The 23,592-nt window shown below is 32.1% G+C and overlaps 3 protein-coding genes across 7 annotated transcripts in view; 2 read left to right on the top strand and 1 right to left on the bottom strand.

Moving 5' to 3' along the window:
* Positions 1 to 6: 6 nt before the first annotated feature.
* On the bottom strand, positions 7 to 2,333 carry LOC106617936 (ankyrin repeat domain-containing protein 12). The gene is made up of 3 exons (XM_014235409.3): positions 2,044 to 2,333; positions 272 to 1,926; positions 7 to 213 (listed from the first exon to the last, which is right to left on the bottom strand). The coding sequence occupies exons 1-3, from the start codon at positions 2,174 to 2,176 to the stop codon at positions 34 to 36; spliced, it is 1,968 nt and encodes a 655-aa protein (XP_014090884.1). The 5' UTR covers positions 2,177 to 2,333; the 3' UTR covers positions 7 to 33.
* A 1,565-nt stretch (positions 2,334 to 3,898) lies between these two features.
* Positions 3,899 to 23,592, top strand: part of Nca (neurocalcin homolog) — a 34,521-nt gene continuing 14,827 nt past the window's right edge. Inside the window, exon 1 of one of the 3 annotated variants that reach the window (XM_014235478.3) lies at positions 3,899 to 4,037. The gene's annotated coding sequence lies outside the window, so the exon portion shown is untranslated. Of the gene's footprint in view, positions 4,196 to 23,592 lie in introns of all 3 variants that reach the window. The other 2 variants (XM_014235476.3, XM_014235475.3) reach the window with 2 other exon arrangements.
* The window catches only part of LOC106617978 (neuronal calcium sensor 2), a 31,425-nt gene continuing 11,760 nt past the window's right edge, over positions 3,928 to 23,592 (top strand). The window contains exons 1-2 of one of the 3 annotated variants that reach the window (XM_014235481.3): positions 17,730 to 18,395; positions 18,685 to 18,828. In XM_014235481.3, the coding sequence (XP_014090956.1) occupies positions 18,285 to 18,395; positions 18,685 to 18,828 (255 nt within the window). In that variant the 5' untranslated portion in view covers positions 17,730 to 18,284. Of the gene's footprint in view, positions 4,038 to 4,068; positions 4,196 to 17,729; positions 18,396 to 18,684; positions 18,829 to 23,592 lie in introns of those variants that run through there. The other 2 variants (XM_036360541.2, XM_036360540.2) reach the window with 2 other exon arrangements.

Below are 23,592 nucleotides of genomic sequence, written 5' to 3'. Positions count from 1 at the left end.
TATATATTTTATATCACTTTATTATTGATAAATTTAAGCTGGTAAAAGATCAAAGTCATCGCTAACATGTACAATAGGTACATGGTCCTTATCAATGGCAGTTTCACACTTATAATCCCATAATTTATGTTTTTTCAATGCAATATCCCAATCCATCATCTGTACGGCATGCAGACTCTCCGCTTCGTTATGATGACGTAAAACCATGGCTTCCTGAAATCGGAACAAACTTTGTGAGCGAGTCTAAAAGTTGTTTTGTTATTGTTTTTACCTTGATTTTGTCCCACTTATCATCGACATCTTGCAACCAACTTAGTAGTTGTCGACCATTGAAACGATAACGTGCGTTTTTATCCTTTTCATCCTGCTCCGATGTTGGTATATTGTATACTTCTTCATCTTTAAGTAGCGTACACACCGAATACGGCACTGGCTGACATGAAATGTTGCGCGCTGCCTTCGAGTGAACACGTATCATTTCCTGTTCCACATTCAAACATAATTTTTCACGCTCCACAATGTGGCGCTGTAGCAGTGCATTGCGTTCATTTTCTTGCAAACGGTAAATTTCCTGCATTTTCGGTGGAATATTAGACGGTGTAACGGGATCAACTTTCTGCTCAGTACTTGCAAGCAGATAAGTCTTTTTATTCAGCAAATACTCGTTATAACCCTGCGGCGGTCTTGGTTTGATCGGGTACATATTTTGCCACTTTTTCTCAATTTGCCTGCGTATTCGAAGATACATTTGGAAACAATTTGTAAATGGCATATCATGCGAATGTGTATCAGATATTGAAGCGTTGGCTTCTGTATTTGTATTTTGATTTCCATTGTTTTTATTATTGTGATTATCATCATGTTTGGTGCGTATTTTTCGCTTGCGCGGATGTAATTCGACACCGTGTGAATGTACGTCTTTCGATGACGATGTAGACGAGGTGGATGGGCTTGGTAAATTAACAATATTCTCATTTTCATACGTATGATTATGTTGTAGAGGGCTTGCGCTAACATTTGTAAACGTAAGTTTATTATCTGTAGTACCCTCATTGGCGTTCGAAGACGCTGGCGATGGTGAACTGCTTTGCATTTGAGGTGAGGAATTGTTAGAACTGCGTTCGGCACTAGTAATACCACTGCGATGAGAACTACGTAGGACACGATGTAGATTTTTCTCCTCGTTTAATAACTTTAAATTTTTTTCGTCTATAACATTACATTGCATGTTATTTATTTTTATCGGACTTTCATGTGGACTGCCGCATTGCGTTTCACGTTCGCTGGAATCATTTGTGTTTGAACTAACCACATATGGTAGCGCTGCATTGCGAGATGTGTTGATTTTGCCTGTACGTGATACATTTCCATCGGTATCTATGGAGCAATTCTGTTGTGGAATTACAATTTTTAGTGGCGGCACCTTTAAACCGCCACTGTATAAAGATTCAGACATTTTAAATTCTTCATCATCACCTTCCGTTTCAAATTGTTTAGCAAAACCAGATTTTGCCAATTCAGCCTGTTCTTTTTCTGTGGAGTTTACATTTTTATTTGGATTCGGTGAACTTTTAGCTGCCGATGTTTGCTTGATAACCTTTTCCGTACGCCCGGGTAGACGTGCAGTTGTTGTGGTTTTTGCATCTTTTCCACCATCTACCTCTTTTCGTTTTTTTTTCTTGCCATCATCACATTCCTCAAAATCATCCTCATCTATATCTGAGAAATTACGTTTACCCTGACTGGACGAAGGTGTATCTGCGCTGCCAACACCATCGTGTTCACTTTTGTTTTCGGTATGTCCCTCATCAGTAGTTAATTTATCGCGACTGGTCTCTGAATGATCGTGCTTTTCTGTGGAGTTAACATCTTCGGCATCATCACTTTTTTTATGCTCATTCTTTTTGATGTGCGTTCTGGAGGCCTCTGCAATTTTTTTATACTTTTAGCTTTCTACTAACCGTTTATATGAAACTACAATTTCAAAATATTCGTAGTATTGTTATATTGCTACAATAGCAATTATTTAAATATATAAATTACCTGTCGTCGAGTTTGCCGTCATCTGAATAAGCAGTGCCATTTGCTGTCTCTCAGACATCGGTGTATTCGGGCTGGGCCTTGATGTTGTGACTCCTGTATTATATCCCACTCCCCTCGGTCTTGGGGGTGGCATAATATCTTAGTAATATTGCGTACCCAAAATATCAAAAGTGAAATTCCAAAAGAAATAAAATTCTAAAATGTTTTGAAAAGAAAATAAACCCAAACACGCATAAATGTCTCTCATCAAATATTTCACTGACTAATCTACTTAAGCTGAAACGCTATGAATAACGGAATCATAGAGAGTATCATATTATTTTTAGCTTTTAAATACATTTTTAGTTAATCTCTGTTCAAAAGCACTGAAACTACATAGCTAATTCTGTGTTCGAAGACAGAACTCTTGTTGAGCATTATTAAAGGTAGAAGTAATTCTGAATATCTCAAATAGGTAGGGAAATTTAAATTTTATCATAAATTTTTTGTACGTAATGTACAAGCATGCCTAATATAACAGAAATAATTTAAAAATGATGAATAAGAATTTGAGAAAATAATATGATAGGGAATTCTGAAAATTGTCCGACGCGCGTTGAGCATGTGTAGCCCATTCTGACAATGAAAGAGATATTGTCGATAATGAACATAAGGCGTTTCAACGTTTGACTTTTGAACCAGACATAGGTAAAAGTTTTGTCAATAATTCTGTGAAAGCGACCCTGAAGAATACGAAAAAGACAAATAAGAATTCAATAATATCTGAAAAGTTTAGCTCTCCTAAAGGAGGTATATTTTCAACTATACTAGCGAAATCAGCAGATTTCAAATGTGCTAGATTGTTAGTTTTTTTTTACAACAGCAATTTGTAATCGTAATTGCAATTTAAATCATAATTTGTACCATTGTTTTAATATATCTACAAATATTTTAATTAAAAAGGATTTAAAATGTCATTGGTATTGGTATTCTTTCATTTGAAACTTAATCAAACTGTTAGAACTATAAACATATTAATATAAGTTAATATTTAATTGAAGTAAGGAGTAATAAGAGGTTAGGGGTAGTAAAAATTTAAAAAAGGCACTTCATTATCTATTGTTCTGTCCGATTTCTTTTAAATGAATATCTAATTGCTGATTCAAATAAAACTTTTGCTTCGATTGCTCATCTCTTACGCTTTGCCAAGTTACAGTCGCACGGAAAGCAAAGCGTTCATTCTCACATACCCTTTGCTTTCTTCGCTTTATTGTTTGAATATTGCTTTGAACATAAAGACGCTTGCATGACATGACTGCACGACGGCGAAATTTTCCTGTCTGCAAATGTTGTCTTGAAGCCAGCATTTTAAAGATGGTAGCGACATATCACAATTGGTGTACGTTTTTTTCGTTGTTGCCGTACTAACTCTTCACTTCAATGAAATTTAAATACTTTGTTCAAAGTGACAAAAAATAAGTAAATAGGTCGTAACAGTAAAAAACAAATTTACTGACAAAAAGATTTTTATGTATCTGACTACACGTAATCCCACAATACAAATATTATTTCAGGTATTTGAAGAAACAGGAAAGCAAATTCTTGTTTCATGTGAAACATTATGATTATTTTTCTGTTTTGATAATACTAAGCACTACAATCCTTTATTTTTAGTTGACAACTATCTGTTTGCATAAATAATATTTATTAAAAGAAATTGCACAGAAACATAATACACATCAGAGTGCGCTCTCGCTTTTCTTAAATATTTGCAGCACCTTGTCGCGTACTTAAATTTTTTTATGGTTCGTACGTTTTCTGTTTTGTTTCATCAGGACTATTGTGTATCACCTGGTGTGCTCTACTTAATATTTATCGCTTTTTTTTTGCAAACAAAACTTGTATCATCAAATAGTTAGAAAGTTTGTATTTATCGCATTGATTTCTCGTTAAAAAATAATGTTAAAATAACCAATTCTGTTATATTACGCTGTTGTATACGATATATTACCGAAGTACGTGTTTGATAAAAGTGCTTAAAATATGTTATTGATTTTTCAATAGTTTGTGTAAACTTTACTGTGTCTTTAAAATGCACAATGTTAGCGCAGAAAAAATATACAAACATCATCACCGCATGTAAGACGAACTTATAGCGTTAATTAAGTAATTGGTAAGTGCGGCCGAAATTTCAGTAGCGGCCAAGTAAGCAAACAGTGTAGAAAAAAGTGATATTTGCACACAAAATTACTATTCTGTTATATGAATGATACAAAAAGGAGGCTGCGTTGTGCACTAGGCGCCACCATACTAGCAGCGCGGCACATTCTTATGTACATATATATACTAGATAAGGGGTACAATACGAAGGGGATGTTTGGATACACATACATACATTCGTATACGTGGAGTCGTGTGCGCTAATGACAATTATTCGCCAATATTTAATGTTTATGTACATATGTCCATAACTGAATAAATCAGTTGATCGCGCGAGTTTTATAACTTTTACAAATAGGGCGTTGCTTTAGATGCCAAAATATATACATATCCAGTTCGCTTTATAAAATACCTATCCAATATATATTTTGCGTTAATAATATATTGGTGGGGTAGGATTAATTGTACTTAACACTTTCGAATTATAAATATAAAACATATTTTTACATACTTGCATATATGAAGAAGCTTTTAAATGTATTTACACCGGTTTCGTAAACTGTAAAATGTAAATATGCCATACGTAAGTTAAGTGGTATTATTGTTCAGTAGAGAAAGCATCCATGCTTAGTACTGTTAATATATCAAACAGTTTTATTTGCGTTCACTTACGCAATAGTAGTAGTCAGAGAAACAAACCTGACATAAACTGCTAATCCAAAAGTAGTCTTACTGAAACATTTTACAATACAAAATTATGAAGCATAGTAAAAAAATAGCTATTTCAGATATGAAAATAATTAGCACTATTTAAACACAAACACTATTATTTTTATTGTCAACCTCAATTGAATATAAATGGAGACAGATTCAAAAGCCACATATTTTTTATAAATTACTTATGCACATAAGTATGTACATAACTATGTATCTATGGTACATTTGTACATATGTACAAGAAAACGCTGCTAATGTAAAAAAAAGTTGAAAAAAAAACCAATAAAAACCATAGGATTTTTATTTCAATTAATGTTTTTTTATTTTTTTTCTAAAATATTTTTATGCAAATTCGATGCTGTAAAATTAATAACAAATATTTAACATTGATTTACATAGGTTTTTCCAGCATATTTTGATGGCACTAATAAAACAAAATTTCTATTATTTTGCTCTTACAAGAAAAAAATATGGATTTTAAATGGATTTTCCATATATTCCATGTTTATTCATATTTGAAGATACTTGATGATTCTTGATTCTTGAGTACAAATGTCATAATCGAATAAACTAACAAAACTGAAAAAACGACTAAAATGTAAAGGTCGATTTTTTCATTATTTTTTTAGCTTTCTCAAAAGTTTTAAAAGTATTACATACTTTTTTCGATTGAAAATTTTGTTTAAAGAATACCGATTAGACCTCATGGGAAAAGTAGTTTGAAGAAAAACGTGTTTGAACTTTTAAGTTGTGACTAAACCGTCCGAGTTCGCACGACACTAAAATAATGTAAATTTTAAAAATCCCTTATTGATCAAAAATATCAATAACTTAAACTATCAAAATGTGAAGAACCTTTCAGTTTTATATAATAAATAATTAATTAAAAAATATATTTTATGGTTTCTTAACATTAATTTTTATTAGTGTTAAACTATTGTGCAAATATACATTTATTGTAGGTAATATAAAATTACTAGATTTTGATCTAAAAGTAAGTATGTATACCATATACACGTATACGTATTTGAAAAAAGTCATTTGTCTTTATTATATGAATTTCATTAATGTACAATATTAATTCCTTGTTGTAAATTATTAGAATTTTGGATGTTTTCCAAAAAGTCAACTGCAATGCAGTAGTTTATTATAAACATACATATGTACATATATTTATATGTATTTTGTGGAAAAAATCGGCGTTTACGCAATTTCTTTGTATGCCACGCAACGAAAAACAATTAGAATGTAAAATTTTGGCAACTTTAGTGTGCTTAAAATTGAGTTTTTTTTTATCCTTTTCAATATACACACTTGAAATTAATAAATACATTTGTGTATTTATGACCTTTACCAGCGGATTCCGTAAATGCATCTTTCTTTATGGGCGTATATTTGTATATTATATGCGAAAATTCTGTCAAGGCTAACGTGTAATTCTCATATTCCGGTCAACTATCTTAAAAGTGCTGGGAATCAGAGAATTAATGTGAAATAAAATATGCTTTAAGCTTAAAAGCTAGACAGCCAAAATTCAAAATAATATAGAGCACTTACGAACTTTCCAAAATGTCAAAGCAGACGTTTATCAATAGGAGAGCAGTTGTTTATAAATAAACAATAAAATAATACAACTTTAAACTGAGGTCAATGGATATTTGAGATAATGTTTCTCAATGAGCAGAGAGCGTTTATTGATATCATACTTAGAGCTGGAAACAAAAATAAACTTTTATAAAATATTTGGCATATAAATAAATCCAATTTCAGCACTTATGCATGTTATATAGTGCATATGTATGTAAATGTGTACATTTATGGCTTTATGCATTATTTAGGTTTATGTTTTACAAATTTGGGGTATATAAAGTTTGTTCAGAAATTCGTAACACACTGTAGGAATCGTTGGAGACATATAAACTTTATATGTATATAAATAATTAGCGTAACGAGCTGAGTCTATTTAGTCCGTCTATTTGTATATAAAAAAACTAGTTCCTCAGTTTTAGAGATATTGATCTGAAATTTTGCACACGATCTTTTTCCCCAAGACGCTGCTCATTTGTCAAAACTGCCGATAACCATAGAATATAACTGCCGTACAAACTGGTCGATCTAAATCAAGTCCTTGTAAAAAAAAAAAACATTTTTATTTGACAAAATAAAATATATAAATATAAATAACTTTTTTCCTTGTTAAGTTACCTTAATTCGACTTGAATTGTATTTATGTATAATCAAACAACGTGGCTACAAAGAAATAGCAAAATATTTTCCATTGGATGGAATTTGTTGGCCGGTCACGTTTTTAGATTTAGTTTTGTATATACTTATAGATGCTATAAAAAATGCACCTGTGAAGGGTATTAAAACTTCGGTACAGCCGAAGTTAATATTTTTTTTATTGTATTTAGTATAGTTGGCACTTGAATTTACAAGTATCTCGTAGAATATGTATCCAACATTATTTTACTGTATAATACATAATTCTAGCATTACTGAAGGCATCGAATCGAAATTATAACAAATGCCACTGCTGTCATATTGCAACTCTGCTCAGAATATCTTCAAAAATATTTGAATCTTGACATTCTTTATGAACGAATATGACGTCCCGACTGATTTTAAATAGTATATACATATATATGAGATATCTTTGATTTAGCTTAAATGTTTATTTTCCTTAATAATTTAAAATTTTAATTTTTACGATGATGATATATTAAGACCTGCAGTTTAATTTAGTATGATATTCAAAAATTACAATATAGTGTGAGGTGCTTCCGCTGACACTGTATACCTACTATATGTATAGTGTAATGTAGAATTTACAATAAACACTGTTCTCAATTTTCGCAATTTTGTTTTTCAAAACTAAACAAATTCAAAATTCTCGCTGTACGAAATCATAACAAAAAACCAAAAACGTTAACGTCGCTTGCAATTACCATACAACCATTTGATTTCGATCGTTCAGTTCCAACAAATGAGCAACTTATTAGGGAGAAAAGGACGTGTGCAAAATTTCAGATCGATACAGACAGACATGGCTAAATCGACTCAGCTCGCCATGCTGATCATTTATACAAGTCTTTGACGTTTCTTAAATATCATTTTATATATGCAGTTTTGTATCTTAGTTTAGTGCTGAGTTAAGGCACTTTATACGTTTTTGTTTAATGGCATTTTGTGGGCGTGGTAGTGGTCCGATTACGCCCATCAATGCTTTTTTTTTGCCAAGGAACACGTGTACAAAATTTCATTACGATATCTTAATTTTTACTCAAGTTACAGCTTGCACGGACAGACGGACGGACGGTATTCATATAGATAACTCTATATCTAACTCGATTATTTTTAGGTGATACAAACAACCGTTAGGTGAAAAAAAAACTATTATACTCTGTAGCAACATGTTGCAAGAGTACAAAAATTAAGAGTAATACGAAAATATAAATTTTCCAACCGTCTGCTGACGAACATTTGACTACCGTTCCGTAATATTAAATATATATATTATGTACACTGCGCGTCACCAGGTTAGCACGCCTCAGCAGCCTAATATAATTGCTTCTGATTTTTTTTATTAACTTGTTGCTACTTCATTGTGTGCTGATTTCCTCATCTTTGTATGAATAATCTTTGGTAAAGAAAACATGCGATAAGGATGTCCCGTTATATGGTTTTTGCGATTTTTGGTTCTTTTTAGCCGAAAAGTGGGCTTTATTTTTGCGTCATCAGGTAAGCACATGCAATTTTATTTGCATTTTTCTTTGAAGTTTGAATACGTATTCACACCAAATTTTTGGTAATGCATTAGTGCTCTATTTGCTTTAATAGGGCCAAAGGAAAATCGCTATTGGTTGTAGAGGAAGGAGTAGTCGAAGCTAATGAAGAATATAAAAAAAAGTTGGCAGAAGTTATATACAATTTCTGCATAATAATTAGGAGTACGGTCGAAATAATAAAGGCGGTAACAATAAAGTGATTTTCAATATTAACAAGAGAGCAATTTTGAAAAAAGCATCAAACTCTCTGAATCGACCGCCAATATCAGGCAAATGCTGGTGTTAAATTTACTGTTCAAAGGATGCTAAGGAATGCTCCACAATTGAAACTTCTAAAACTAAAGAAAAGTCCCAACTTAAGGTTCTCCAAAAAGAAACACCATTACATTTTGCACCCGAGCACATTACCTTAAAGTCTGATTGGCGCCATGTTGTCTTTTTAGACCAAAAAAAAGATAATTTGGAAGGACCCATGGATACAATTGTTATATCCATGATCTTCGGAAGGAGAAACATTTGTTGTAACGAATGCAAACAAGTATAAAAATATACTGAAAACTGTCTTTCTCCATTTTCAAAATTTGGTTGGAACTTTGCACGATAAGATAAAGCACCGATTAACACTGCCCTGATGTTTAAGGTTGAGACTGAAGGACAACATGTCGCTTTAATGCAGTGAGTGCCTTACTCACCTGTCATCATCTGTTGGATCATAAAGTTTTGGAGTCTGGCGGGCAGTATTCCACTCAAGAGAAATTAGTTGAATGTGTTGAAAATAGTTGGTCAACAATTTTTTTAAATTGTATTAGAAAATTTTACGAATCGCTACCCAATCGGACCTTTGAGATTCTAATATAAATATGTTTAAATTAGTTAATACATAAGTTTACAAATATTTTCTTGGCTAAAAATGTTAAAGAATATTAAAACAAATTTATATGTGCTATTGATTTACAAAAAAAATTTTTTTAAAGATATAGAAAAAAGTTAAACACCAATTGTTGCTGAATTTAGTAGAAAAATGATAGCTTCTTTATTTTTGATAGAAATTCACCAAAACTATTTGAACCTTAAGTGTGCTAATCTGATGACTCGCAGTATATATACATACTACATATTTTGCTTTTATTACTTTGCACACTTGAGCAAATAGAAAATTAAGGTTTATTATATTTGCATATTATGACGTCATCCTTAAGTCAAACGGAAACTGAGGCCCTTTTTACTGAAGCCAAGAACGTAATAAAACTGTTCCTATGCCCCTTCCAGAAACAAAAGGCTAATATATGTAATTTATATCTGTGTATGTAGAATATGTATCAATTCTTTGTAATACATAAATATAGCATGTCTGATATAATTATATATGGTAGAGGTATATGTGTGTATATGGCTACATACATATTTTGTTGCTTAAATAATTGCTGTAGGAATAATTTTATGTGAGTATATACCATATTGTATTTCCAAAACATCAAGTAACATATACATACATATGTATGTATATATACATTTGTATGTACAAAGGCATATATTCAGATCGATGAGTTTTACTTTGAAGTGATTTAACTGCGTTTTTATGTGTGATAATCGGTTTTGTGAACCGTCTGTAACATAAATAGCTATATATTGCATTTGTATCGGTTTTGTATGTCTCTCGAAAAAATTACATTCATCGAATAACTAACACATATACTCGGTGCAATTCATTAAACCTAAATCTAAGAAAGGAGTGAACTTTTCGCGTACACAAGAGTTTTGATGCTACGTAACCGGAACGGACCAATATTTTTTATTTAGGCCAAGAAATGTCTACTCGGCAGCATTTATCCAAATAACTTTAGGGATGTTTTCTACTGCTACAACAACAACATAAGAGGCACTATCACCATAATATTATGTATCACGACAACTCATGAAATAATGTAGGATAATTGTGTTTGAGTCCAATCAGTAGTCCATGTTGCATGCTTGTTGCCTTGTGAAAATCGTTCAAAGCGCCCAAAAACATAACGGTCAGCCAGAAAGGTTTTAGGTAGTATTTTTTTGAGATTCACAAACGCATATTTCGAAACAATCAATAAACAGTATAATTGTGCGTTATTGGACGATCAATAGTCGAGATCCAAGTTAGGCCAACGATTTTCAGCCCATTTATTATTATTTTGGCAGTAGCAGCTCTTTACCAGAGGGAATGTTGCCAGAAAATCAGTATAGCTAAACATGTCACAAAGGACATATCACAATCGTTCAAAAGCGCACCAAGTACGTTAATGGCATTATCAGCTCTGAACATTTATCAGCGGCTTTTTTTTATTTTAAATTTTTTGGTGTTGCGCTGTTGTTCCTTAAATAAAAAGTGACAGGAGCCAGAATCTGTAGGCAAAATCTATGAAAACCTTTGTAATACGATACGCCAATGCAAGGTTGCCGAGATGTCAGTCTCATAAATGAAATCATATTTCATATTTTCAATCCATCAAGATTGAAAGTCGTTAATTTTTAAAGGAACCAAGTTGTGGACCACTGATCTAAAGTGTGGTGGTAGGAATTTGACTGATATGCCTCTCCCGTTGATTAAAGCGCTATTAAATCTTAAAATTCCACTCTGGATCATCAAAATTCTTTTTGATCTACATACAAAGGTTTGTATATATGTATTTTCTTCATTAGTCCATCACAAAATATGTCTGAATATTTGACGGCTGACAACGTAATTTGTATAAATACATACTTATGCTTTATATAAAAAATAGAACTTAAATTAAAAAATGTTAGAAGTATGCAAATAATATTTAAGATATATATGTATGTTCATACATATATACGTAATTTTGTTATGAATCCGAAAGCTGCTAATAAAATAATTTAATCTGCCCTATTTCCGTTGTCGTTGTTGTTTTAATTGTCATTTTCAATTCTATCGTTCTTTATTCTAAATTCGTTCTTTTCAAGTATATCGTCAAAGAAAAGTTATCGAAATTTTAAATTAAAAATAAGAAAGTATGATAACGCCCAATAGTATCTGAAGTTGTTATAGGTTGTTTTGCAGAAAATATTTGAACCATTTTGTCTATTTGTTGTGTACCATTTTTTCCTTTATTTGGAATTTTAACTTCTTCCATGCCTTAAAGATATACATACATACATAATGTTAAACTTCATAGATATAAAAATGCAATTTTACAAATGTTATTTAGTTTATGCCAACCATCTCCGTCGCAATTTGGAGATGCAAATGAATTAAGCTTTTTCGAAATATCCCTTCAAAATATATCGTAATTCCCTTTTATAAACCTTTGGCATACGCAGGATTTTTTTCCATGTTGGACACTCAAATTTCAAACTGCTTCGTGTTAGAAATTTTCATTTTCATTTCAGATAATCGCGCTCATTTCTATCGGGCTCTTTATTGCTACAACGACAGGGAACGACTGTTACCATGTCGATACCATATCCGTTTTCCAAATGGGCAAAACGAATTTATTTGCGATAAATGTCGATAACGTCAACAGGAATGTCAAATAGCCATTCTTATTTCGTTTTGAAACGACAACGGGAATAGGGCCGAATATTTCATTCAACAGTTTGTATGTTAGGGTTGTGCATAAAATTTCGACGAATTAATTTTATAATATTAAAGCGATTAATTGATGTGCTACATTTAATTAAAAAAACGGCGTGAAAGTTTTGTTTAATATTGGAGGCAAATATAACGTGTTCTTCAGTGCTCAAATTTTATACAAAAAAAAAATAATAAAAATTTAACTTGCACCAAAACTATAACACACTTCACAGGTGCTTTTTGTATAGCATAAAAAAGCATAAAAATATTTTTATCTTGATTACGATCGGTCAGTATGTATGGCAATCTATGTTAAATAAAAGAAATTTCCATGCAAGGTCTTGACTTTGATCGGTCAGTTTGTATGCAGCTACTATATGCTAAAGTAGTCCGATATCGTAATCCGGATTCGACAAATGAACAGCTATTTGGAAAGAGAAGAACATGTGTATAATTTCAGATCGATATCAAAAAACATTGAGGGGCTAGTTTACGACTCCGATGTTTCCTTCTGGGTGCTACAAGCTTCTTGGCAAACATAATATAATATAATATTTTTAGGGTATACCAATTATTTATATTCGTTTTAATATTTTATGTAAATATTTTATAATAATTTATTCGAAGGCATGACATGTACATTTTATGAAATGGCTGGCAACGATTAGAGTGATTCTACTTTTCCCCTGTACGACACGTATACTTGTATATGTTATATCGAACATAGTAGTATGGATTTATGGGTTGGCAGCCAGGAAATTTTAAGTGATTCTTTTCTTTTTCTTTTAAGACCCAACCTAACGTATTTGCATATGCATACATGTACATTTGTAGCTATATATAAGTATTTTTTTTTCAAATTTTCAAATGATTGCTTTGCCTACTCAGAAGGAACACTTAAGAAGGCAGCGAATATTGAATATGTGTGTCTGGCATCACTTAAAATAAAGCAAAAAGTATTTAGCATGAAAACACAATTTTCATTTTATAGCTTTAGTGAAAGGTGGTTTAAATTTTTTTTTAAACATATTTAATTTGTAGCTTTTAATTTTATGCCTTGTATTTTCTTTTTTCAAAAATCTATACGTCATAATCTTGCGAAACGCTGGATTTTTGGGACATACATTAACTTTTCATTTAGTTTAGTTTGTCGATCGCGCGGGTAGGGTCCTACAGCGTGCAAAAACAAAAATCGTACATGCCTAAATATCTATCCACTCTTACACTTGTGTACATTCGTATAAAATTATGATATTCGTGTTGATTGTGTCGTAAAGTTACAGAGTTCAAAATTAGTGCCAACAATCGTAAATTAAGTTAAAATGAAAAGAAAAAATTAAAATATACATAAAAACATTTCTCTGCGCCGGCAACAACAACATCAGCTGCTGTAGTTGGTTAAAAAATAAACCGGCATTAATATGTTTGCTGTTGCTGATCATAATCAACAATAACTGTATCTGCTTTGATACAAATTTCATTACTGGTGATTTTTTATATTGAAAGTTGAAAACAATAAATTTTATGTGCTCTTCCACCAGGAAAGGACGACTTAAATATTTTCCGTCTACTTTTGTTTAAATCTATATAGCTTCTATTTATTATATTACTTGGAAAGGTGTTTTAAAAATGCGGTACGTATAGAGGAAGAGAAAGGGAGAAGAGTTCAAATGATTGTGTGGTCAGACAGAGGTACAATAATAAACTGTTTAAAAATAACGTTTATAAAAGTTTGTTAGAAATTTGTTGAAACGGGAGAGGCAGTGCCTGTTTGCCCTTCTCGACGTTTTCGATGTAGAAGACACCTTGTAAAATCCGGAAAATAGTGGCTATCGTCATTTCGGCCGATGGTACAATCTTCTCCTTCGTCAGAGCAATTTCGACGAGTGAAGTTTCCTATGGTATTTTGACTGTCTTTGAAATGACGCAGAAACTCTTGCCGATTGCGTTTAACCAGCTTCAAACACTGCTGTGAAGTGCGCTCATGGTTTCGCGTATTATCTGGAGTGAACAGTGAGTGATAATTTTCTCATGAGTAATATTTCAAGAAATATGTATAAGACCACACGGTTTTTTGAGATGCCTATATCAGCTATCTTGCAAACCTTTAATCGCTGTCTAATAAGAGATCGTAGACATTTTTCAAGGCCATTGGCGTGGTTCATCAAAAACCAACGTTCTTCCATCACGTTTAAACGCGTTCAATCAAATTTTGGCTAAATATTTATCGTACAGGCCGCATAGATGGAAACATCTATACTGCCTTCACTGAACTAAATAAAGTGAGGTTGATCCATGGTGAAGCATCGCATGGCATAAATATACATGTTATTAAGAAGTTAAAAAAATCATATCAAAATGTTATGCGGAGCTTTAAATCTGTGAAAAGGATTCTTTTAAGATTTGAACCACTGCGAAAACCTGGCTCCTATTGGAACTGTTCTGAAGCTATGGCTTTATTTGCTTCCTTAAAGCGGGAAATTATTGATGGAACTATGTATCGTCACGAGAAACTCAGATTGCAGGAGCTCCATTATAGTTTGTAAAGATTTTAAAATTGTTGTCGTTCAGTTTAGTTCTGACAGTTGATGTTCCATGAGAGTCTATGTTTTTTCTTCTTGATTATATGGAGAAATCTGGATAACAATACCAACGTGAATTTTTTAAGAGTGCAGAGAAAAATATCGCTTGTTTGTTTTGGGTTTTCGTAAAAATTATGTAGAAATCTCTATCATATCTTGAGCTTTATGAAATTTCCTCCGAAAAACTCCCTTTAATTAGGTTGCAAGTAAGTTATTTCCAAAGTAATTTACCTGTTAAAAGTCTCAACCACTCTCTTCTATTTTTCTCTTTTAATCAGAACAGTCAATTCAATATGACTTACTACTAAATAACTGAACACATTCACGTAATGAAGAACTATAACGTTATTGGCGCATACATACATTGTATGTGTATATGTTTAGAACTTTTCTTTTATACTTCGTCATTACACTTGTGTTGATATATAATACATAGGTATGTATATGTTTGTACAAGAAAGTCAAATGCGTCAAAATTAACTGTTGAATGTATTGTGGACTCTTGTAGAGTACCAAATACAAGTCAAACACCATATACATACCCACATATGTACATGTACTCGTATATAGAATGTAGAATGTCCTTCCGAGCAATTGCAATGGTAACCCTAGATCATACGAATTAAATGCATGTACAGAGATGTACACATTGTGCTTTGTGCCTGGTTGCCGTAGTACTTATAATAACCTGAATAAATATGTGTATGTGTGTGTTTATGTCCCCGGCAGGAAATCAAAAACGGAAATCGTGATTTTGATCTCTTACATATCTACAGACATAACGATGAGAAGTCAATTCATCTCTGCATCAATGTATAGACATTATAAATGAGGTGTTCACTGCATACAATTTTTTACAGCTCGCTTCTCTGGGAATTTATACGCTAATTTTGTTTGCATAAACTCACTTCTTCGCAGCTCTAAGTCGAGTTATTGTTCTGAAAATATTTTTTTTCGCGGCTTCAGTAATCATACTGCCAATCATTTTTAAATGGCTGTCTATTAACAATTCACAGTTGATCGGCAATATCATTTGGAAAATTGTTTTTAATATCATACTTTTCGGTTAAGTTTTCAACCTGAACAAGCGTGCCGATCAAAGAAAAGTATTATAATTCATGTTTACTTCATGTTTAGTTTTTTACTTATTTTTAAATCCCATAGCTATAATATATTTAACAATGTTATAAAATTCGATAAATAGTCGCATGCTATCATAGACCTCTTACATTAGAAATATTGTTAATAGCTTAGACTTATATATTTCTTGTGACCAGATCTAATTTTATATCTGAAGCTTGTAAATAAATAAAAGAAAAAGTTAAAAAAATATTCATAGTCCACAGTGGTAAAAGTTATTTCCTTTATTTATGTAAGTTCTAAAAAAGTATGATTCTACAATACTGTAGTTTTTTTTAAATACCTCATAAAATCACGTTTTTGTGACCATCTATATGCTCTAAAGCCAAGTGTACCAATGTGGGGTTTGATGTTCAAAGAAATTATGCTCAGTTTCTTCGTATAATCATTTTTACCATAGTTGTTAACAAAATCCATACTCATCGTCAACAAAATATTTGAGAAATCGGTTCAAAATGTTAAAATCTGTCAAAGTTAATTCAGCAAAGTTCGAATTCATTCATGACTCACAAAAAATTGTCAAATTTAAACCTGTTAAATCTTTCATTAGTATAACGACCAAAGGGACAATATTGAGAACTGTCAAATTCTCATTAGAACTGCGTGGAAAAAATATGTCAAATGCTTACAAGCAAAGTCGAATAGAAATTTTCATAATTTTGAAAATGAAGTTATTGAACTAGCTTTTATAAATTCGAATAGATCAATTAATTTTTGATTGTTCTTGAAGCTAAGAAGGCAAAGAAATTAAGTATTAAGCTATTAGCTTTAAGCAATCTACCTATTGATTAAATTTACGAGTGTATTTCCGACATTAAAAAGGTTTCTTCTTAAAATCCACCAGCTGCTTCAAGTTGTTTTCAAACTTCGAGGTTATATAATTTGCATGAAAATTGCCTATTGGCGATAATTTATTTAGTCAGTTGGGGGTTGAGGGTGGTTTTCGTGTGGTTTAACTGTTGTGTTACCGTTGTTGTAGCTTAAGTAAAATTTTTCTAGCTGAAAAATGTGGAATGCCACTACCAGGCTTGTTTGCATTTTTTATGAATTGAAATTTTTGCGCATATTTTTCCTACTGGGTGTGTATTTTGTTGTGTTCGCAGGTGTATATGTACATAAAACAACGTGTGTGTATGTATGCATGTGCGCATTTATACGGGCATAGTCGGAAGTTGATTTGAAAATGAAACCTTCAATGCTGGTGCTATACACCAGCCAGCGTGCGAGCGAGCCAGTGTATACCTACATGCAAAAGGACCTGCTTACTGCGCATGTACACTATCGAACTCGAAAAGTCTGTCCGTTCGCTCCCAGCCTGGTTATTACATTTTGTTAGTAGCGACTTTCATACAATACACAACACAGATTTCAAATAAAATACTCTCTAACTCTGTATACAATCATAAAAATTTAATTCAATTAGATGAGTAAAAAAAGTGAAGCATAACGGAAATATTGGTTATAAGCTAACAAGAAAGTCGTGTGGAAAAGAATTTTTTTAAATAACTAATAATATAGCAAAGAAAGTTAGTTTTTCACGAATTTGCACACTGCTCGGTTAGAAATGAATCGATTTACGTATCGCTGGAGCGCTTACGAATTGTTGCATTGATTCAATTTCTTGGAAGTTCAAAATGGAATAGCCCACATAGCAAGAAAAAAATATTATCGATTTTAAATGATTGCATTTTAACGAAGTTAAATGAAACGCAAAGTCCACTTAACATTCAATGTAGTTTAGTAAAGGCAAAACAGTTTGTTTGCAGTGCAAAAAGTTGGAACGAAACAGAAAAAAAAAATTAAAAGTATAAATTAAAAATAAAATATATTATACATACATATACATATGTAAGAAAAATTGCGAAGCACCAATTGAAAAACAAAAAGCTGAAAGCTTTAAATCAACAATATCAAAAGTGAAACTTAGCATAGCATAGCATAGCAGTATCAGCCGCAGCATACAACATAGAGCAGCAACAGCAGGAGCCAGCGACAGCACCCAATCAGCTTCTTAACAACGTTTAGTAATTTAGCACTAACCCAACGGAGACGGTTCTACTCACCAACACATATTAGAATTTAGCTGCCACACCGTTACACCGCTCCGCCAACACAACACATCAGATTACTGCTAATTCAAAATTATTCAAAAAAATATAAAATAAAAAAGAAAACTAAATTTAAATAAGACTACACACACCATAGTTGCGCTCGAGCAATAACAAGAAAAAGAAAACAACAAAAAATAAATTGGTTAAAAAGTGAACTACAATATATAACTGTAATACTTTTTAATTAGCTCGAAAAAAAATGGGGTGCTTAAGTAGTAAAGACCGTCTGACCAAAGAGGATATGGAGTTTTTGAAATCGCATACACGCTACGATGAAGCCACAATTAAGGAATGGTATAAAGGATTCAAGGTAACTGCATATCATGAATTATTTCTTGTTTAACACTTTTTTTGCTAACACACATACTAATGCGTCACTACATATATTGCTTATGTATATACTACCGTATATGCAATAAATGCACAACAACAACTAAATGCGTAAAACAACAACAACCTACCAACCGCTTATATCGTGCTACTACTATTACTACTACTACTGCAACAACAACAACAACTCCAACTAAAACTATATATCGCTACCATGTATTTTCATTTCATTTTCATCTTTATTGTTTCTTATTTGTGCCGCACTGCAGCAAGATTGTCCCAACGGCCGTTTAACGCCGGCCAAATTCGTGGACATGTACAAAATGTTCTTCCCATCTGGAAATGCCGAGGAGTTTTGTGATCACGTTTTTCGCACCTTCGACATGGACAAAAATGGTTATATTGATTTTAAGGTGAGTGCAAGTTATACACATAACTTAAATATTAATACCACTGTAATAAATATTGTTAATGAAAAAATATATATGCATATGTATGTATGGTTTGAATGTGTGTTTGGTCTATGATATGTTGAATAATATATATATGTATGTGACTTACTCGTTCATGCCGTAAAAAATAGTACTCTAACTGTATCGAAAAAAAGTTGGCACGAAGAAAGTCGCTACCGGTTTCGGGATTGAAAGCTGCATGATTGTGCCAACTTTATGCAAAAAAACATCAGTTCAACTGCTCAATAGCGCAAACTGGCGTTATTAAACGACCTACGTAAAGTTCATAAACAGTTGTGATATATCTCATGCGTGTTGTTATACTCTTACAACATGTTGCTACAGAGTATAATAGTTTTGTTCATCTAACTGTTGTTTGTATCGCCTAAAACTAATCGAGATAGATATAGGGTTATGTATATATAAATGATCAGGATGAAGAGCCGAGTGGAAATCCGGGTGACTGTCTGTCCGTCCGACCGTCCGTCTGTGCTACAGCTAGAGCAAAAATTGAGTTATCTTGATTAAACTTGGTACACATGTTTGTTGGTAAGAAGGTTGCAAATGGGCGTAATCGGACCATTGTCACGCCCACAAAACGCAAATAATCCAAAACATATAAATTTCCATAACCACTCCCCATAAAACGGTTTTATTAAAAACTACCTAAAGTGCGATAATTCAACTAACTAAATGCGTCACAGACATTAAATTTTACACCCATGGTGGTAAAAAAACTTTATAAGAGACAGTTACATAACTCGGACTACAACCACTCCTATTTTCCATATAAATCAATTTTAAATTTCATCTGATTTTTTCACTTATTAGTATACAAATCAAAGTTATATAAATATATCGGGGTAAAACTTTGCACGAATAGTGCTTTTAAGGTATGCCATCTCGCATTTAATCATGATTCTTTTAAAAAACACATACGGAATATGTGGACCCTGTTCGGTTATCTTAATAAAATTAAGAGAGTGTGTTTTTCTAATAACGGTGCATTTTTGTGCCTAAAGTATAGCAAATCGAGTAAAAACTTGCCCTAGCCCACATATAACTGACATTCATGATATTGAATCGTTCAAGTTATTTTACTAAATATACATTGGTGATGGTATATGAGCTATTATTAGCTTTCACCAAAAAAATCATATTATTTGTAACGTTAGGAACCATAGTGGTATGAGAGAGCACTTCACTCATTTAATATGTATAGGTTTTAAGAGGGAAAGTAAAAGTCTCCAAGAAAAATTTACTTTATACTAGCGTGACAGATAAAAAAATGTGATTTTTTGTAAATATTTGAAAATGCACAGTCAGATTTAAAAAAAAATATTTTTTGTCAAATAACACACCATTTTCGACGGCGCTAGAAACAGGTCCTACATTGCTGCAGTGATTCCGGAAATCCCTACTATAAGATGGCAGGTTATTGTAAAACATGCACATGTAGAACTGTTTCGATAAAAACGCTTTTAAATATAAACTTATACGGCTGATTGAACCGAGCATCCATACTTTGGAAGCCTATAACTTAAAAACTATTTGAAACCTTCATTTAAAATTTTAGAATAGTATTTTTAATGCATAACCTAACGAAATATGCAAAACATTAACAAAAAAAACAAGCAAGGAAGTTTGGTTTTTATAAAACCTTCCTCAAATAAGACATATGTGACATAAACTCAATCGAAGAGGCTAAATTTAATATATTGCGTCGATGTGGAAAACGTCAACCAGAGGATCGCAATTCATTATATAATATTAGGAATATCACCACATGATTTTTAGTAAAATTTGTCCATTTAACTTTATTAAAATATCACACATTTTAGCCAAACTAAACGGTTTAAAGGCAGGTGAGAAGTTGGAAATAACAATATAGGGCATATTGGGGACAAAGAAGTCTAGACTGATTGCACACACTTTTGACATTGCTCTTTCTTGATCCGATTCAACCAAATTTTGTCATAAAGGCAAAATGATTATCTTCAAATTTCTATAAAAACATATACAAGTGTTTCACAGATTGACCGGTATTTTCAAAAAGGAGGAACAGGAAGTGGGGTTTATATATTTGGTATCTGGGGGCTTGAATAGTTTTGGTTCGATTTGGACACTTTTTGGTCAAAACCTCAAAGGCACTATTCGTGCAAAGTTTAATCCGGATACATTGATTGGTTCTTGATTTGTATCATCCACATTTGACACCGACTCCTATAAAGCCCTCTCGTGCCATCTCAGATGGTAAAATTTTATATCTGACGTATTAATTTATAGATGTATCGCCCTCTTAGTAGTTTTTAACAAAACCGTTATATGTGATGGGAAGTGGGCGGGGTTATTGGGTGGGTAGGGTTGCTAAAAAAATTTGCTCTGAATATTATAGCTGGAATGGTTTAGGAGATATGTATGTACATTAAACTTATAAGAAGGCGTAGCTACGCCCACTTAAAAACAATGTCAATCATAGATGCCTTCTTAATGCAATTCCTTGTTCCACATAACAAGCTTGTATCTTGTTGTGGAGTTATGATACTTTATTGGTTTCGATTAATGGCGTTTTATGGGCGTTTCAAAGGTCCGATTCCTCCCATCTGCAATATCAACAAAGGAATATGTGTAACAAGTTTCAACAAGATATCTCAATTTTTACACAAGTTATTGCTTGTACGGACAGACAGTATCCCGGATTTCCGTCTCATCGTCTTGATCATTAATATATGTAGATGTATAAAACTCTATATCTATCTCAGCAACATGTTGCAAGAGTATAAAAGCTTTTAAAATTTTTCGCAATCTGCGCCCCTTAAAGCTTTGAATATACATAGTTTTATTCAAAATACAGATCCTACAAAGATCGACATCTAACTATAGAAAGTAAACATTCCCAAAAAGTGAAAAATGAATAAAAACTCAAAAACATAGATTTTCCAACATTATTTTATATAGGTACATTATTTAAAATTATTTTCGTAATTTTTTGTGGTAGAAAGAAGTAACTTTCTGCTGTTTGTAATATATAATTATTTCTCAAAAGTTTTCTTATATTTCCCTCAAAGTTCTCGAGTGCCCTTAAACTTCTAATGTTTAGTTTATGTGTTTTACTTTATTTTCACCAATGTTCTTTTCCTACTCGGTAGCAAATCACTGCATTTAAATTCACTTTCACAATTTTTTTTAATAACACTATACGTTTTGGCCTCAAAAATGTTTTCCATTACTTGCTTGTGAATGAACTACCCTGCAATAAAACTAGATATAAACAAATTTTCAACTAATAGGCACCGAAAACCATAGTACTAAGATTATCCATAAAAGCAAGTGGTACTTTTTGAAAGTTGATAATGCCATGTCAAGTGTCAGATTTTGGTCAAAAATACACTTTTTTGTACTAGTTAAAAACATTTACAAAACTCTTTAGTTCGATTAAATTTTCAGGAATACTGTTAACCTGGGTTTTTGGTCAAGTTCGCTGTGCTTATGTTAAAATTCGTCTGATTTGTTCACGGTGGTTGTAAAGTAGTTTTTCCCACATAATTTTTATGTTACACTGCAGCCTAGTTAGGCTTTGAGTTTGCTCAATTTAATATATTAAAGTAATACAAAAGTTTTTCGACTATTTGCATATACATGTAATATTTATTGAAATGTTTGGTAATTGTTTATTGATGTTTGTTTAATGAACATGTTGGTGGTTATTTAAAAGGATACAAATAAGTCAACTTGACAACGTTTGGTTTACTTTTAATAAACTCCTTACTTCCAACGACTATCTGACGTGACCGATCAACGATTTTTAAAAAGGCTAACCGACTTATTCGTTTTCTCAACAACTGGTTTTTTACGACTATTCTGCGACTCTTAACTTCGACTCCTACTTCACTGCTCGATCACTTTTGCCAACTGCACTTCTGGTCCTATCAATAGTTGCCTGCAGCGTTCCCACCTGTACCATCACGCTGTCACCACCATCACTGTTTACATACATATATTGGATATCTGCTAAGGTCAAATATCGTGTATTTGATAGAAAAATTGTTACTGAAAGTCATTTAGGATTAAATTGTAATTAAAGAGTGTAACATGGCGTATGAGTAACACTTAATGTTTGAAGAAACATACTGTAAAGTTACCCATTTTTAATTTTGGATACACATTTGTTAATAAGTCTGTGTAATAAGCAGTGTTTTACTTCTTGTTGTTAATAGTCCTAGTTAGGAGGGTATAGTTAATGTGGTTTCGAACCATATCCAAAAATATGACATATTAAACGAATCAAAACTGAATTTATTCCCACTAGATATATTACACTTTTTTACAAACGAATCCAACCAACTCCACAGAAATTGAGTTAAAAAAGAAACGAAAATATAAACACCTTACTTTTTTAAAACTCAGTAAACAATGAGCTGATTGTGAAATTAATTAATTCCGTAAATAACTTTTGTTTTACAACGAACAATCAAATTTGATAGCCAAAAGGACTTAGTCATTGTTTAATAAAGTATTTTGAAAGTTAAAATAATTAGTATTTTTGATCTGTATTGAAATGAAAATTATGTTTAAATGGCGACATTAGCTTTTGAAACGTTTTCGAACAACACCACTCCCTAATTTGAGTTGCTGATAGATTAGGAAAAACTCATATATGTATACAATATATTGCAAATTCCATTTTGTGATTTTCCTCGGAACGTAACTCCATTTTCCTAATAG

This window comes from Bactrocera oleae, chromosome 6 (genome assembly GCF_042242935.1).
Source record: "Bactrocera oleae isolate idBacOlea1 chromosome 6, idBacOlea1, whole genome shotgun sequence".
In the NCBI taxonomy this organism is placed as follows: domain Eukaryota; kingdom Metazoa; phylum Arthropoda; class Insecta; order Diptera; family Tephritidae; genus Bactrocera; species Bactrocera oleae.
Note: the sequence above shows the minus strand (reverse complement) of the source record. Positions and strands in the feature narration are given on the sequence as shown.

Coding starts and splice junctions, on each gene's coding strand:
- LOC106617936 (XM_014235409.3), bottom strand. CDS start 2,176: ATGCCACCCCCAAGACCGAGGGGAGTGGGATATAATACAGGAGTCACA. Junction 1,927..2,043: donor GACGGCAAACTCGACGACAG/GTAATTTATATA, acceptor AAAAAATTGCAG/AGGCCTCCAGAACGCACATC. Junction 214..271: donor ATAAGTGGGACAAAATCAAG/GTAAAAACAATA, acceptor TTCCGATTTCAG/GAAGCCATGGTTTTACGTCA.